Consider the following 16,486-nt stretch of genomic DNA (forward strand, 5'->3'; position numbering starts at 1 on the left):
CAGAAGGTGCACTCGTGGCAGGGATGCACAGAACATACTTTGACAAGTTGTTTAGTACAGGGAACTGTGTGCACGCGACCACTGTATGATGTCAAAGGATGTCGCGAGCGGCGGGGCTACTGTCAGACAGCCCGCTTCCGTCTGAAGTCAAGTTACCGACCGGTAAAGACGCTTTCATTCGGAAATTTACTACCGTGCGGCAAGTTCTGACCTGTGTCTTTCTCTGACACTTTAAAATGCTCCACACACACACACGGTACCCATCCCCCCAACCAACACACACACACACGCACACGGTACCCACCCACCCACACACACACACACACACACACACACACACAGCTTTGGTTGACTATCCCCGTGGGGACAGTCCATAGGCGTAATGTTTTTATACTGTACAAACTGTATATTCTATCCCCTATCCCTAACCCTATCCCTAAACCTAAAGATCATAGAACACTTTTTGCATTTTTAGATTTGTAAAAAATATTGTTCTGTACAATTTATTAGCTGTTTTGCCCCTGGGGACCTCAATTTGGTCCCACGGTGACACGAGTCCCCATGAGTTGGTGTGTATTCAGGTTTAGGCCCCACCGGGATATACAAACATGAACACACACACACGCACACACCACACTGCCAAAATGTTTGCAGCAGTAATAAAGTGCAGGCATGTCTCTCCTCTCTCTCTCTCTCTCTCTCTCGCTCTCTCTTTCTTTTTCTCTCTCTCTCTCTTTCTCTCTCTCTCTCTCTCTCTCTCTCTCTCTCTCTCTCTCTCTCTTTCTCTCTCTCTCTCTCTCTCTCTCTCTCTCTCTCTGCGGTGGTCGCAATGTTGCTTGATCGTATCACGAGTCATGTTCGGTAACATTTATTCGGCCATTTCACATATTCCATCTTGCTATTTTCGGCCGAACATTTTCGGTGCATATCTATTTAAATCTCTGTACAACACATCTAAAGGTGATATTAGTGAGGCAGAGCCATAATAAAAAAATGTATAGCTCACACAGGTTGAGTCTTGTTCATCAACTTTGTCTTAGATGTTTCTTTTAAAAGTTGGGTGTCTCGACAAATCTGAGCACAGTTTGAGACGTTGTTGAGATCCCTTCTGTTGCTTAAATGGAGGTACGCTTGAGATTCCAGGGTATTGGTTCAGGAGCAAATTCTGAAATGCATGAGATGTAAGCAGACGTCTCCATTTGTTTTCTATCTTATCTCCTTGCTGTCAAGGAGAGACGATAGATATATTAGAAAGATCTTTGTGATTTATCTGTCCTGTTTGTCTCTAAAATGCAGCACCCTGTGTGTGTGTGTGTGTGTGTGTGTGCGCGTGTGTGTGTGTGTGTGTGTGTGTGTGTGTGCGTGTGTGTGTGCGTGTTTAAGGCTTTGTCCGGTCTCTGCTGTGATAAGTCTAGTAGTAAGGTCTGTGACAGTATAATTAAAGGCAATAAATGAAGTGGTAGATATGTGAAGAATACAAATGACTTAACAGTGCGTGTGGACAGCGCTATTGTGTTCTCAGATGCGGGTGAACTCTGCAGCGCGGCATGGGAACGCTGAAACAACACTTCTCACAATAAAACACGGCACAAAACATGTCAATCAAACACCTACTGATAAAATACTACTGGAGTCTTTGCATGAATAAAGCCTCCAGTTTTCGGAGTAAATGAGATTATAGTGCGTCGAAAAGTGGCTCGGACGATTCTTATTGCTTGGAAGTTGCAGAGTATCTGCGCATTATACAAACATTTACTGTAGAAGCCTTGTTCTATTAAGTTAAGTGATCACCAACCTAATGTTAATGTTATATGTCTGCAGTAGATTGTTTTTTTGTATTGTGTAATATTTTATCTTAAAAGTTAAAAGTGTGTATTATTGTTTGTATCAGTGCATGTGCAGTAGCTTTCAATGGAAACCCAAATTTTGCATCCTGCCACTAGGGGGATGCTGGCTCTGTGTGTCCAATGTGTCAGCGTATCATGATAAAAAGGGATATTCACCATCAGTAAATCCGTCCTTGCTTTCATTTTTGGGTGAACTAAACTCATCCCTCACATCTGATTGGATGATTGGAATGTGGTCAATAAGAGCATGGCAAACTCACTAGGCAAAATGAGGAAGGCTTGGAATGCACATATTGATAAAATGAATACTTTAAATGTACAGACGCTTTGAATAAGAGCATCTGCTAAAGGCATGAATGTTAAAGTACAATAAAATACAAAGTGGTGTACAGCTCATAATGACAAGAAGCACCATGAATAGTTGTTCTAGTGTGCTTGTCTGTTTGTGAGTGTGTCTGCTGGAATGGTTGGATTTTATAGCACTCTGTTATATAACGGTTGTGTTTGTGAATTTTAGACTGGGCCTCTCTGCCTGCCTTATACATTATGCATTATTTGTGGAAAGATTTTTTTTTATGCAGATTACATTATTTCTCGGCTTCAAATGTAAAACGCTCATTAAATGAATACCAAGTAATATTAGATACATATGTTGTATGTGCACAGCGTGAACAAGTTTGAAAAGAGTTTAATTTGACTAAAATAATCATATCATAGCCAGATAAAGATGTTGATGCTCAAGAATGAATATCCTAAGATCTGTATTGAGTAAAACAGTTCAATTGTGTGTGTGATATTGCTTTCATATTACAGAAATAAGTAGCTAATATTGTTTCATTTGCATTTCAGGAAATATAGCATGTCACTGTTGTCTCCATCAACAAAAATACATCCATAAAAACATAACTATAAGTTTGAATGTTACCAAGCAACGAATGCTGAAAAATGTGCTGTTATAAAAAAACATTGTCACTCTTAGAATGCTAATTTTCCAATGAAATAAGTAGATAAAACGTAACTGTTATGTAATCATTTCGTTAGATTTTATCTACATTTTGTTTCAATTAATGAAGACATTGCAGTTGCCCGTGCTGTTGGAGATGTGAATGATTGCTTAAAGTGCATTTCTCCTTTTGTTTGCAGCTGAGAGAAGAAAGACACATGGAGCTGACAGTGGAGGAACCAGCAGCAGAAAGCACCAATGCAGAGGTGAGAAACCCACATTCTCTTTACACAGATCTTTATATGGCAGCGTGTAGACAGCATGCACAAGTACCGCATGCTAAAACTGCTGGGTTTTAGTTGTAGATATGAATTTTGAGGGACGATTATCACGTGTGATGATGTAGATAATTGGGTGTGACTAACTCCAATGAGATGCTGCTTGTGAGACTGACCACCAGAAACATAAAGAGAAAGTTGAACAAACACAATAGGAGAACATACAAATAAATCCCAATGAGCTTATTAAAATAGGTGTTATATCTGCGGACATGGTTTTGGTTTCTAAATGTAAACCTATATTGTGTTATGAAATGTATTCAGTGTGTACATTTTAGCATTGTATACATTCTCTGGGATTTGAACCTATGATCTTGGTATTGCCAGAGTCATGCTCTTTAAATGCTGCAGTGTTTAGGCGCAATATTGAAGTTATCTGTGAAGTAGAGCAGAATGCTGACAGCGTTATTAGAGAGAGCTTTCTTAATTACCTCACATTATTAGCATGGGAACGTCAAGCTCCACCAGGACTCTAATTATGACTAAGAGAAAGAGGAACTCCCAATTAGGATCTGTCAACAGGTAAAGACCATCGACTCTACCTGTGCAACTCCACCGAGCAAGGACACAGACAAGGCACTTGAGTATTACGTTTTTGCACTTCGACTATTGTACTTTATTTATTCTCTTCTTGTCATTTGTTTTGTATATTCCTTGTTTCCCCACTTGACCATGGATTTTCAAATTTCTACTGTCACTACAACTCGTAAATCTCCTGTATCACGTAGAAGGCAACGCAATGCTAATAATCTGTGCACTCTTTCAGCTGCCACAACTACCTCAATTACATTTACCATTGGTTTATGGAACCAGAATCTTCTTTCTCTGCTGATGTCTCCTTTACGAAAACTCAGTACTACCATGCTAAAAGAGTCTCGTACTCTCTTTAAAACCTTCTCTGCTCTTCTTTGCCCGCGTTCCCCCTCACCTGCATTGGACTTAACAGCTGATGATTTTGCATCTTTCTTCGTAAAGAAAACTACCACCATCAGCCGTCAGTTCTCTGCGCCGCGACCTCTTGATTATGCCCAAACCCCCGACACTTGCTTGCTCCCCTCTTTCTCCCTTCTATCTGAAGATGATGTTTCCAAGGTCATGTCTTCGAACCACCCAACGACCTGCCGGCTAGATCCCATCCCCACTCATCTCCTCCAGGCCATCTCTCTATCGGTTGTTCCCACTCTGACCCACATTATCAACTTGTCTCTCACCACTGGTACATTTCCTGCAGTCTTCAAAGAAGCCCGTATTACCCCACTACTGAAGAAACCCACTCTTAATCCTGCACTGTTAGATAACTACAGACCGGTATCTCTCCTCCCCTTCATTGCTAAAACTCTTGAGCGTGTTGTATGTAGCCAGCTCTCCTCCTTTCTCACGCAGAACAACCTCCTGGACAGCACCAGTCAGGTTTCAAGAGCGGTCATTCCACTGAGACTGCGCTGCTCTCTGTCATTGAAGCCCTGAGACTGGCAAGAGCCGCCTCGAACTCATCTGTACTCATCCTACTGGATCCTACTGCTGCCTTTGACACCGTTAACCACCACATCCTCCTGTCGACCCTCAAGGCTATGGGTGTCTCCGGAATGGTGCTACAATGGTTCAGGTCTTACCTCTCAGGTAGGTCATTTAGAGTATCCTGGAGAGGTGAGGTCTCTGAGTCCCAACATCTCGATACAGGGTTGCCTCAGGGCTCAGTGCTTGGGCCGTTGCCCTTTTCTGTATACATGACATCCCTTGGCTCTGTCATTCGGAAACATGGCTTTTCCTATCACTGCTATGCGGATGATACTCAACTCCACCTGTCATTTCAGCCTGACGATCTGACTGTTTCTGCACGCATTTCAGCATGCCTGAGCGACATTTCACTCTGGATGACCATCACCTGCAGCTGAACCTTGCAAAAACAGAACTGCTTATAATCCCGTCCAACCCTAAGATCCATCACAACTTCTCCATTCAACTGGGCTCATCAACCATAACATCTTCCAGAACGGCCAGAAACCTGGGAGTGGTGATCGATGATCAGCTAAACTTCACAGATCAGGTTGCCAGCACCACTCGGTCCTGTAGATTCATCCTCTAAAATATCAGGAAAATTAGACCTTTCCTATCCGAGCATGTTATGCAGGTCCTAGTACAGGCTCTTGTTCTGTCCAGACTGGACTATTGCAATGTGCTACTAGCTGGACTTCCTGCTTGCACAACAAAACCTCTGCAGATGATCCAGAATAGATAGTGGTCTTCAACGAACGGAAGAGAGCACACGTCACTCCTCTCTTCATTAAGTTACATTGGCTCCCTATAGTCGCTCGCATCAAATCCAAGACTCTGCTCCTGGCCTACAAGACCACCACTGGTTTGGCACCCCCACTGGTTTGGCACCCCCTCTTATTATCTTCATTCACTAATGCAAACGTCTGTTCCCACCAGATCCTTACGCTCTGCAAACGAATGACGTCTTGTGGTGCCATCCCAAAAGGTAAAAAATCGCTCTCACAAACCTTCTCTGGATTGGTTCCACATTTGTGGAATGATCTGCCTTCTGCTACAAGATCAGCAGATTCTGTGGCCATCTTTAAGAATCGGTTGAAAACACATCTCTTCCGTCAGCACCTGACGATCATTTCTGACTTCTATATCTTTTCTACTCTATCTATATACAGTATATATAAAAAACGTAGCTCTGTACACTGTAGTAAGCTTTGTGAGACATGTTTTATTGCACTTATGCTTTTTGTTGTCCTAATGTTGACCCAATTGCTTCCATTGTTTACCCAACTTGTAAGTCGCTTTGGATAAAAGCGTCTGCTAAATGACTAAATGTAAATGTAAATGTCAACTCGAAAAAGTTTATTTTTGTCAGACAAAAAATGCATTCCCTTAAGACCTTCTTTCTTCAAAAATGACATGCAGACCATTTTTGGAAAACAATATCTCCTCTCGTACATACGGTGCAATTTCCCTCCCAAAATTTGTTTATTTGTTTCCGGGAAGTCTGCTGTGTTGCACCAAGCTGCTGCTTTAAAATGAGATTGATGCCTCAGGCCTGGCGGCTTTTGTCTACATTTCGTCTGCACGTACTATTAGTGGGTGGCTAGAATCGAAGATTGAGCTCTGTGTGTGTGTGTTTGTGTGTGCGAAGTGTGATTCTGCCTTTTCCCTAATACAGCTTGGAGGCGTGTTGATCTCCGATAATTGCCACCACTGTCTAACTCAACCAGCTCAGATGTTCTCAGAGAGAAACAAACGTACAAGGGCACAAACATATATATTCCAAAAATCTGTGATCTGCTAGGCACAGCAATTGAAAACCTATTTCAGCCTGTTTTCTTATTCTTTAGTCTGCACCACATACAGAACAGCATGGACCGGTACAATACGTAATTGTTCCGACCTTGAGTCATTTTGAGCTCAGTCATGCTTGTTAGACAGCGAACCCGTAGATGGACAATGTGCGTAATGTGTAACCCACATATTCTCAAGACCAAACCAAGGACTCTGTGTTTGAGACATTTGTGGCTTTTCTGAATTTGAAAAGAGGGCAGAGCCAATTATAGGCGGACACAAAGACAAAACCTAAATATAGTTGAAATAACAGAAAAGGCCAGATTAATGAAACGTCCACAAATGATTCCAGGCAGACTGATCCGAGAGCTTTCACTTACGCTGAATGAATTTGTGACCCCTCCTTCCTCTTTTGTTTCTCTAGTTGGCCATTTGGGCATCTATTGCGTCGCTCTGCTCAACTCGCCTCGGCCTTGCTCATACATACACACACATATGCACGCCCAGACTACCGGTGGCATCTCCAGATGCCAGGGGTCTCATTTATAAAACTGTGCGTAGGATCCTTACTAAAAGTGTACGTGCGCCCGAAAACCAAAAATAGCGTACGCCCAAAAATAATCCGATTTATAAAACCGTGCGTACGCACACCTGTAAGCAATATTCGCTTTATAAATCACAGATCACCTGCAAGTGTGCGTACGTGAATCAGCCTCATATCCCGCCCTGTACACGCCCATTTTTACCCATAAATAGTCAATGCAAAGCACCTCATGAATACTGATTCGTATATTAATAAACCTGCCATCCAATCCGCTTGTTAAGCCTGACGTCACGCACCATAATGGACGTACACCGTTTCCTGGTCAAACCGCTATCAGATGCCATAGAAATATAACAAAAAATGATGTAAAACCCCGATCCCATCCTTTATCTCCGCAACGAAATCACAAATGGCCACACATGAGATTCACTGAGATTTCCAACTTAATAATTGTTATAATTATTAATAATAATAATAATTACAATTATATTAAAGCCAAAGAAGGTCTCTGCCGCATTTAAATGTTTACAGCATTTAGACTGATCATTAACACCCCATTAGTGGTGTCCTTCACCTGAGATAACATTTGAAGACATCATTGTAAAAGACGAATGTTTCTTCATTCCGGTTTTGTTATGATAGTTAGGACTGATAACGAGAACATAAAAAGAAACGATTGTGCGAGAGCTTAATGGCTGTATTTCCAGACTTTGACATTCTATGATTATGCTCAGTATTTAAGGAAAATATATTTAGTATTTATTTACCCTGTGTTCTGCAGTTATCATATTTGATGCTGTCCCTGTTCAGTCGGATCATCTCCTCCTCATGCGCTCATAGTGTGATGGTGAGACAGCGCTGATTAAATATTTACATTGAATTTTTATTTAAGATTTGAGTTTGATTTTACAAGAAGGTGCATGAAACAATTATCACTCAAGCGCAAATAACTGCAGATTTAATCTTCGTGATAATATGGATCTTTTAACGGATATGAGGTCAAATAAAATGTGTGTGAGGCATAATGCTTATAAGCGTTTATATCAATCTTAGTTTCTGCAATCTAAGTTCACTAACTCACCATTTGTCTCCAGAATGTGCGTACGCATGGGTCAGAGTTTGCGTGCAGGTGCGCACATTTTTCCGTCAAGTTTGTTTTTATAAATCCCATCTTTTGCATGGGAAGTGGCGTACGCCTCTTTCAGGGCATGTTTTTTGCGTATGCAACGGTTATAAATGAGGCCCCAGGTCTGTTCACATGAGAGAGTGGCACTGCTCACAGGTGTGCTGCCTGGAATTGGTCACTTACTCCACTCACCAATGCTGCATGCCTCAGGTGCTGTTTGTTTGTGAATCTATTTCTAGTGGTGTCTGCTGCTAAATTGGAGGCAAAATTACAGTAATATCACATTAGATCTATGTGAATGTGACTCATGATCTTCACTGTCATTTAAGAGATAGTTCACACAAAAATGCAAATTCTGTCATCATTTACTCACCCTCTTGTCATTTCCAACTTTTATGACTTTTATTGTTCTGCAAAACACAAAAGAAGATATTTTGAAGAATGTTGGTGACCGAACAAAGGCGGGACACATTAACTTATATTGTATGGACTCAAAACCAATGCAAGTAAATGGGTGCCGCCAGGGTCCGATTACCATCATTCTTTCATTATTGGTGTACCTTAATAGTTATGTTGATTCAGTCAACTAATATAAAATAAAATAAAATGTTTTTTTGTTGTTTGAAACCATTCAATTTATATGAATCCATCTTTTTAAAGTTTATTTTTAACTCTAACTGTACTTCAACAATAATCGAATTTGCTGTTTTTTTATACAATTTTACAAGAAACATCCAAACCTAAATTCATATATAGATAAATAAATGTTTATATAAATAAATGATTTCTGACTGAATCAATCTGCCAATATTGAGATACCATAAAAGTTTTTTTTTATGGTCATATAAGGGAGAACTATCTCTTTAACAACTACACTGCATTTAGTTTCCAGATTTTTCACAACCATCCAGATATGAACGAGAGTTTCATCTGTACTCTTAAAAACAAATCTAACTATTTTGTGAATGTAAGCCTCTCTCGTAGAAACAGACGTTGACGTTGTTAGCATAGAAGCTAGAGCGCTAGTCATCCACAAGGAGTTCATTTAAGGAGAAAACAAAGCAGAACTTGGCATCAAAACAATGGCTCACCGGCCAAGTTCACGTTTGCTCGTAAGACCTTCTGTCTCAACGTCCTGCCGACCCCATTTCTTAATGATTCCCATGCGTCTGTGGGAAAGTGTTTGAGAGCACTCGCTCTCATAACGTGATCACTCAAAGCCGCTTTGAGATCCGTCTGCTGAAGAGCTTAGCGTGTGTGAGAGAGACGTAGTCTGTGCGGTGGCCATTGTGCTGTTGGTTACAGAATGAAAGCCGTGATCAGGGTTATGTTTCGTGAGGAGTTTCAGGAGCAGCAGTTGTACAGACGACAGGTAAGACTGCGAGAGGAAGTCCAGGTCTGGGTGGTAATGCTGCTGATATTGGAGATGCTCCATTTTTTTGGTATGGATAGAGCATAAACTACAAAACTTCATTATTTAAACAATGTGTGGATATTTAGGTGAACTGAAATCATCATGGGTTGAGTTACTTTACTGTAGTTCTGTGGATCGATCCCATTCCCTGTTTTCCCAACATGCAATGGGACATACAGTACATAATTAATATGGTGGCATTGTTTGTGAGTTTGTCAGTTTTGTTTACATTGCTGTTGTTGATTTTGTTGTCATGTTTAGTATGTCAGAATGAGTTTCTTTCGCTTGCTCATGCTCACGTGGTAATTTGATTAGTTGTTTTCCTTGTCGTATTTCTGTGTGTTTGTCGTTTTAAGTAAATAAAGTTGATCCAACTTCAATCTTCTTACTGTGAGTAATTGCTGCATTTTAGTTTTGTGTGTGTGTGAGGAAAAAACTTTTTTTTCTTTGTTTGTAGATAACACAGTGCTTTGCAGATACAGCACTAACAACGAGGTCTTAATATTTAAACCATGTGTGGATATTTTGTCATACTGGAAAAAACCTTCACTAGTTGTTCAAGTTCATTTCTGCTTTCCTGGCAAATCACAGAATTTAATTCATCCAAATGTGCCCCCATTATCAGTTAAGGCCTTTAATGTTATAAAAATGGCCATTATTACAACGATTCACTGAAAACAATTCAAACTATGGGTAGGAAACAGACCAAGTAGTGTTTTCTAAAACTAATGCAATTTAAGAAATGTATAGTAAAACTATATTGCATTTATGTTCAGGTTTGGATTGGCTGAAATTATTTTTGGAAGAGTATAGGAGTGTTATATTGTTATTGCGCTTTCTAGAGTAAAGGGATTTAAGGAATAAGTTTATAGATTTTTTGGGACAAATCCATACTCCATGACCCCTGCTGTGCGGTTATGTTTTCTTTATTTGACAACAGCACATAATCATCATATGTTTTATATTTTACGTAAGCAGCAATCCTATCTGTTTATACATTTAAATGACCAGTCTTAATATAAAGAACAGATGTTATGTGATTCATCGGGCTTGATCTGCTGATATCTAGTGAGGCACTGCTACTCTTTCTTCTCTCTGTGACCTGCTGGATTGAGAGAATGAATGCTCTTTTTATATTCAGTTATGACAATCTGCCGGAAGGGTGTCAATGACAATGAAGTTTAATATGAGTTCTTATCAGTTATTGCACAACCTGATCTAGTATTTCTTTTCCTCACAGACCTTCACTTGGCCAAGAGCTGAATATGCACTATTGACTCTCTACACATACTGAATTATCACCTTCTTTATTTAGCTACAGTGATTTCCCTTTACAAAGAATTTGATGAAGAAAGACTGTGATAGTCTGTGATATTACCAGATGGGGTGGGGAGAAAGAGAGTCTGGGGCTCAATAAATCACTCTCTTTTTACTTTTTTTCCATGGAATTTTACACATTTAGTTAATTTACAGGCTTTGCCATTAGTGATGTGTTCATTTAATCATTTAATCGACATTTAACAAGGGTTTCTTTACAAAGTTTAAAAGTAGAATACAATAATAAAACAGAATTTGTGACCCATTCTAGTTCCATAATCTTAGGTTTTTAGAGCGAAACTGAATAATAAATGAGAAAAAATGTAGGTGATGTACTAATTTTTATCCAATGTTGGGTGTACCTAGTTACTAAGTAATTAGTTACTGTAATTTAATTAGCCTACTTTCCCCTTGAAAAAGTAAAGTAAGGGATTACTCTTGTTTTTTCTGTAATTTAATTACAGTTACTTTTGATGTAATTAAACTAAATACTTTGTGTAATATATGTGTGTGAAATAGTGGAATTGACATCAAAATTCAAAGTCTAACTTTAAAATCCGTGCTTTAATGTATAATTCTCACATTTGTAATACTTTGGTCAGTTAATAAGAGTACTTTATGTAGTTTAATATTATTTATTTGAATGAATTAAAAGAGCCGTTTCATGTCTATTCTTGAATCACTTAACTAATCAAGGTTGATATAGGATATAGAAATTAATTAGTAATAAGTAACTAAATACTTTTTGGAGAGAGTAATTTGTAATCTAATTACACTATTGAATATGTAATTAGTAACTAGTAATTAATTACTTTTTCAGAGTAATTCACCCAACACTGCAATGGGATTTGACTGGATTATGAAAATTGACTACTGCTTACCACAACTGACCCATGTGGTTAAAAAATAAGATCAAGAAGATAACTCAAAACTACAAACAAGACTTTCAATGTAGTTCAGGAAAAGTGTTTTTTGAATAATTGTGGAGAGAGAGAAACTTTGTGCACACCAAAGAAAGCTTAAAATATTAAGGGTCCGTTTTGATTTCACATTGATATTTAAGGATTGTAATAAAAGAGTTTCCTACAATATTGTATACAGCTACTCAAAAAAAATGCTTACTCATGTTCCTCTCTTAAACCCTTCAAACTGCCCAGTAGAGCCCAAGAATAATTCCTACATTTTAATTCCCCCTTGGAATCGGCTTATCTCTGCCTCAGACAACCAAAAATGCAATGAATTATCAAAATAAGAAAACATGCAAACGCACAATACAACAGCTATTACTGTATCTTCAATGTAGATGCGGTGGGCTAGAGTGGGAAGTGCTGGTTTCAGTCTGAGCGGGGAGAGCAGCGCGTGTCTGTTCTCTGTGTGCGTGTGCCGTGAGATCCAGAGGAGGTGGGATGCTCTGTGATTTCAGCAGCAGCAGTCTGAGCCCGAGCCATGCGGCTGAGCAGCGGATAGCGCTAACAGGCGCCGCGCTGTAGGACTACCGCAAGACCATGCTTGCGCGCGGAGAGGACCCTCGTCTCTGTCAGCGTTAGCTCAAGCCGTGCCTTAGTCTTCCTCTCTCTTTGAATCTGTCTCTATATTTTACTCTGGTAATGTGGTGCTGATGAAGGGAAAACTGATTTGAGCTGTATGGCTCAGGATGGATTGCCTGTGTATTGTCACAACTAAGGTAAGAAGCGAAGCGTGAGAGGGACGAGAGGAGCGAAAGAGAAAGGAACGGAAGAAGCATCTTTTGTGTGTTTTTGTGCACATGTGTCGGCTGTGGAGTTACTGAGGGTATCATTATATGTGTTGTATGTTAATATCCCTTATTTTTAATTGAGAGGGGAAAATGTGAAACAGTGTTTTGTTTGTACGTATTTGAATTGGCCAGTTTGCATCGAACAACTTATTCCCAGGCTTGTGGCTTTGTGGCGTAAACTTGTCAGAAACTTGAAAGGGTCTCACGCACAGCAAGCCTCTCTATAGGCAACAAACCTTTTAGCTCATCTTCTCGACTGGAAGCACAGCAGTGCTGAAATACATTATTGATGGCCAGTCCATCAACAAACCAGGGTTTTATCGGATTTTCCCGCCTTTGCTGGTGCAGGTATCTGGGCGAGGAGCTCTTTTTTATTGGCATTAAAGGGTTGAGTAGCCTACTGCCAGTCTGCCAGGTCTGCTTGAGCTAATTGAGTTTATATCACAGGAGCCGAGCTGCTCTGTTTAGAAGCTTCTAAATTTACAGAATAGACAATTTGATCTCGGGTTCCTGCTCTGTTTAATGTTCTCCGTGGGTATGCATACTAGATTATTCTAGTCTGAATGAACGAGCGAAGGAGATAGGCATATACTGTACCTGCTGTGTGGGTAGCTACTGTACCTCTCATTCACAATCAGTGCCTCTGCAGTTCAGCGTTCTGTGAGGTGAAATATTAATGTTTATTTTGCATGCTTTGTTAACTGTATATTGGAGGTGCTCTTGTGACTGTAATGCAGGCAGCACGACGCTGTGCAGTGAATTCCAAATGTGGATCTTCTACAGTTGAATGGACAGTTCTTTAATGCTGCAGCTTTTAAAATGCTCATTGGTTTCATATGTTTTGTTCTTGTACAGAGCCCTAACCAAAAAAGCTGAGCTTCATTAACATTAATGTTCTTTAGTTATTTCCTCATGCATCTGAAAAAATGTTATGACAGTACCATACTACATATGATAATCCCATAGTGCGCTGATATACAGTATTACAGATGTACCATATTCATTTATACTTTATATGGTACTCCGAGATACTTCACAAAATATCATAGTAATACCGTGTTAATTTTAAAATGGTCAAAAATGTTGCCGTGGTGACCATGGTACTTTTTAACCTTTGTTGTTGGAAAGGTCATTCTGTTGTTGGACAGGCTTATTGCATACTAAATTTGTATTACAGAATTAATGAATCATTGAATTACTTACTAACTTGATGTAAGTGATTTTTGTTACTTTTGAACTGTAGTATGATCAAAAATAGTAGTAGAACGATTTATGCAGTCCTAAGCTACTGGGCTTGTGTGGATCAGGAAATATGATGCTCAGAATGCCAGTAAAATCTGTTTGTACTCCGCTGTGGCCTACTGGAAATATTAAGGGTGTGCTCACCTCATTGGCAGACTGCATGCATCATTTATTTGTGTTTTGGATACATGCAGTGCTTTGATGATGCAGTAACCCTCTCAAATATTCTAAATACTCTAAATTTGTTTGAGATTTTCTGAACTATTATGGAAATACTGTTACCCAGATATTAAATTTTTTTTTGAGTTTCTACCTGAGTTGGATGTTGTAAATCCATGCCTTAATGAACCAGATGTTTTAGTACAGTTGCATCAAAGTTTACTTTAGAAATGAACCTTGATTTTAGTTATTAAAGTGATAGTTCACCAAAAAATGAAAAAATCTCTTGTCATTTCAAACATGTATTGCTTTCTTTCATCTGCAGAACACAAAAGAAGATATTTTGAAGAATGTCATTAACCGAACAACAGCAGCACCCATTTACTCGCATTGGTGCATTGCTAATGTATTGTCCGTACAATAGAAGTGAATGGGTGCCGCCGTTGTTTGATTACCAACTTTCTTCAAAATATTTTCTTTCGTGTTCTGCGGAAGAAAGAAAATTATACAGGTTTGAAATGACAAGAGTGAAGGATGACAGAATTTTATTTGTACAATACAAAAACATACAAAAAACTATTGGCCTTAGACTTATACAGCCCCAAGTCATTGATCCAATGTAACCTTAACAAACACAAAGTCCAGAAGCCATCCACAACTCAGTTAAACACTTGACTTGTTTAAGAAAGACACTTTGTGGTAAAAGGAGCTTCATCCTGTTTTGTAGCAATTTACCCATAATGATGCTGTTGACTGAGGTCTGGCCGATCGGTGGCACCCTGGGAAGCTTAGTTAAGGGCTCATAGGGGAAAACTCTCCATCTGGAGAAAAAAGTGGATAGTATATATGAAGATTTTGGTTACAAAATGAGATAACTCCATTTAAAAAAAATCAAAAATCATGTTTCTTATTATGTTATCATGTTTTATTGTGTTTTATTGTGTTAGTTAGCTGTATTTTTTTGTTATTATGGCTTACATCAAAACAAACCAACTGCAGTTTGATTGATATTATTTGGAATGCACAATAAAAAAACATGATTTAAATTTTTTTTTAAACTTATCTCAGTTTGGAACCAAACTCTTCATATTATCTTGAAAAGAAAAGGACACACACACGCACGCACACACACACACACACGCACGCACGCACGCACGCACGCACGCACGCACGCACGCACGCACACACACACACACACACACACACACACATGTCTGATTTATTATCTCCGTGGGAACAGTCCATAGGCGTAATGTTTTTTATACTGTACAAACTGTATATTCTATCCCCTACCCCTAACCCTACCCCTAAACCTAAAGATCATAGAAAACTTTTTGCATTTTTAGATTTTTAAAAAATATGGTTTTGTACAATTTATAAGCTTTTTTTATAAGCCCACAGTGACACGAGTCCCCATGCATTGGTGTGCACTCAGGTTTAGGTCCCCACCGGGATATAAACACGCACGCACGCACACACACACACGCAAGCACGCACACACACACACACACACACACACACACAATTTCATAACATTTTCACAATTCATAAAAATCACCTAAATCAAAAATACTACAGGACCTGTATTTCATTTACACAAACGTGTATCTTCTTTCATTATCCTATTGTTCATTCTTTTGGGGAAACCTGGAGATTTCTTGACAGTTTTTTTATTTTGCTGCCCCATGCATGTCCCTTTTTTTCTTTCAATGATAAGAAAGAACAAGAAATGATGGGGTAGAAGTACAACTAAAACTACAATCAGCATAAATGTTCAAATTTGATTGACAGAAAAAAAATGCAGATCAAGAAAGTCATAAGCTTGTCATTATATCACAGCAAGAGAGACACCCGTAGAGTCAAAATGATCTTATGGAGAGTTTCCTCCCTCGCAAGAAGTAATTATATTCTACACGTTTACAGTTATTGTGCTTTACCGCAGGACGTCTTTCCTTCAGCGATGCTGTTGTCAGCTTTTTTTGCGCTCTGGCTGTAAATATTTCGTGTGAGTTCTTTCTATTTTAAGTTACGGTGAAGTGTACAAGAGCCTCCAATGTCCTCCACCCCCTCCCTCCGCATATGTATGCAACGGTACATCTGCCCATCTTTTACTCTCTTTCTTTCTCTCTCTTTCTCTGCAACTGCCTCCACTCTCTTCTGAGTAGTTAATGTTACGTAATAGTTTGCGGGATGTGCTCAGTAGGTTATGGATGGGAGAATATCATCCCACACACGTCGAAAAGAGACGCTGCACTGTATACATGTGTGTTTCACCCCACAGAGCAACTGTTTTTAGTTGTGGTCAAGGGTGATATAATGATAATCTCTGCCTCCACCCCAGCAGGGCATCACTTCATTCTCACCCTCCTCCCTCTCCTCCCCTGGACCGTGTGGGTTTCAGGGTTCACCTGCGTAGGCTACACTCATTGATTTTTTTAATATCCCTACAAGGCCACTTTGTCTCACATTTAGACGGAGTTAAATACGTCTGCAGTTCTGTTCATTCATTCAG

General features: G+C 39.5%; 1 protein-coding gene across 19 annotated transcripts in view; it reads left to right on the forward strand.

Annotated features, from left to right (window-relative positions):
- dlg2 (discs, large homolog 2 (Drosophila)) overlaps positions 1–16,486 on the forward strand; it is a 193,767-nt gene that overhangs the window by 19,730 nt on the left and 157,551 nt on the right. For 16 of the 19 annotated variants that reach the window (XM_057320912.1, XM_057320911.1, XM_057320920.1 and 13 more), the window contains exon 4: positions 2,991–3,056. In XM_057320912.1, the coding sequence (XP_057176895.1) occupies positions 2,991–3,056 (66 nt within the window). Of the gene's footprint in view, positions 1–2,990; positions 3,057–9,345; positions 9,459–12,166; positions 12,502–16,486 lie in introns of those variants that run through there. The other 3 variants (XM_057320925.1, XM_057320934.1, XM_057320930.1) reach the window with 2 other exon arrangements.

This window comes from Triplophysa rosa, linkage group LG22 (genome assembly GCF_024868665.1).
Source record: "Triplophysa rosa linkage group LG22, Trosa_1v2, whole genome shotgun sequence".
Lineage (NCBI taxonomy): Eukaryota > Metazoa > Chordata > Actinopteri > Cypriniformes > Nemacheilidae > Triplophysa > Triplophysa rosa.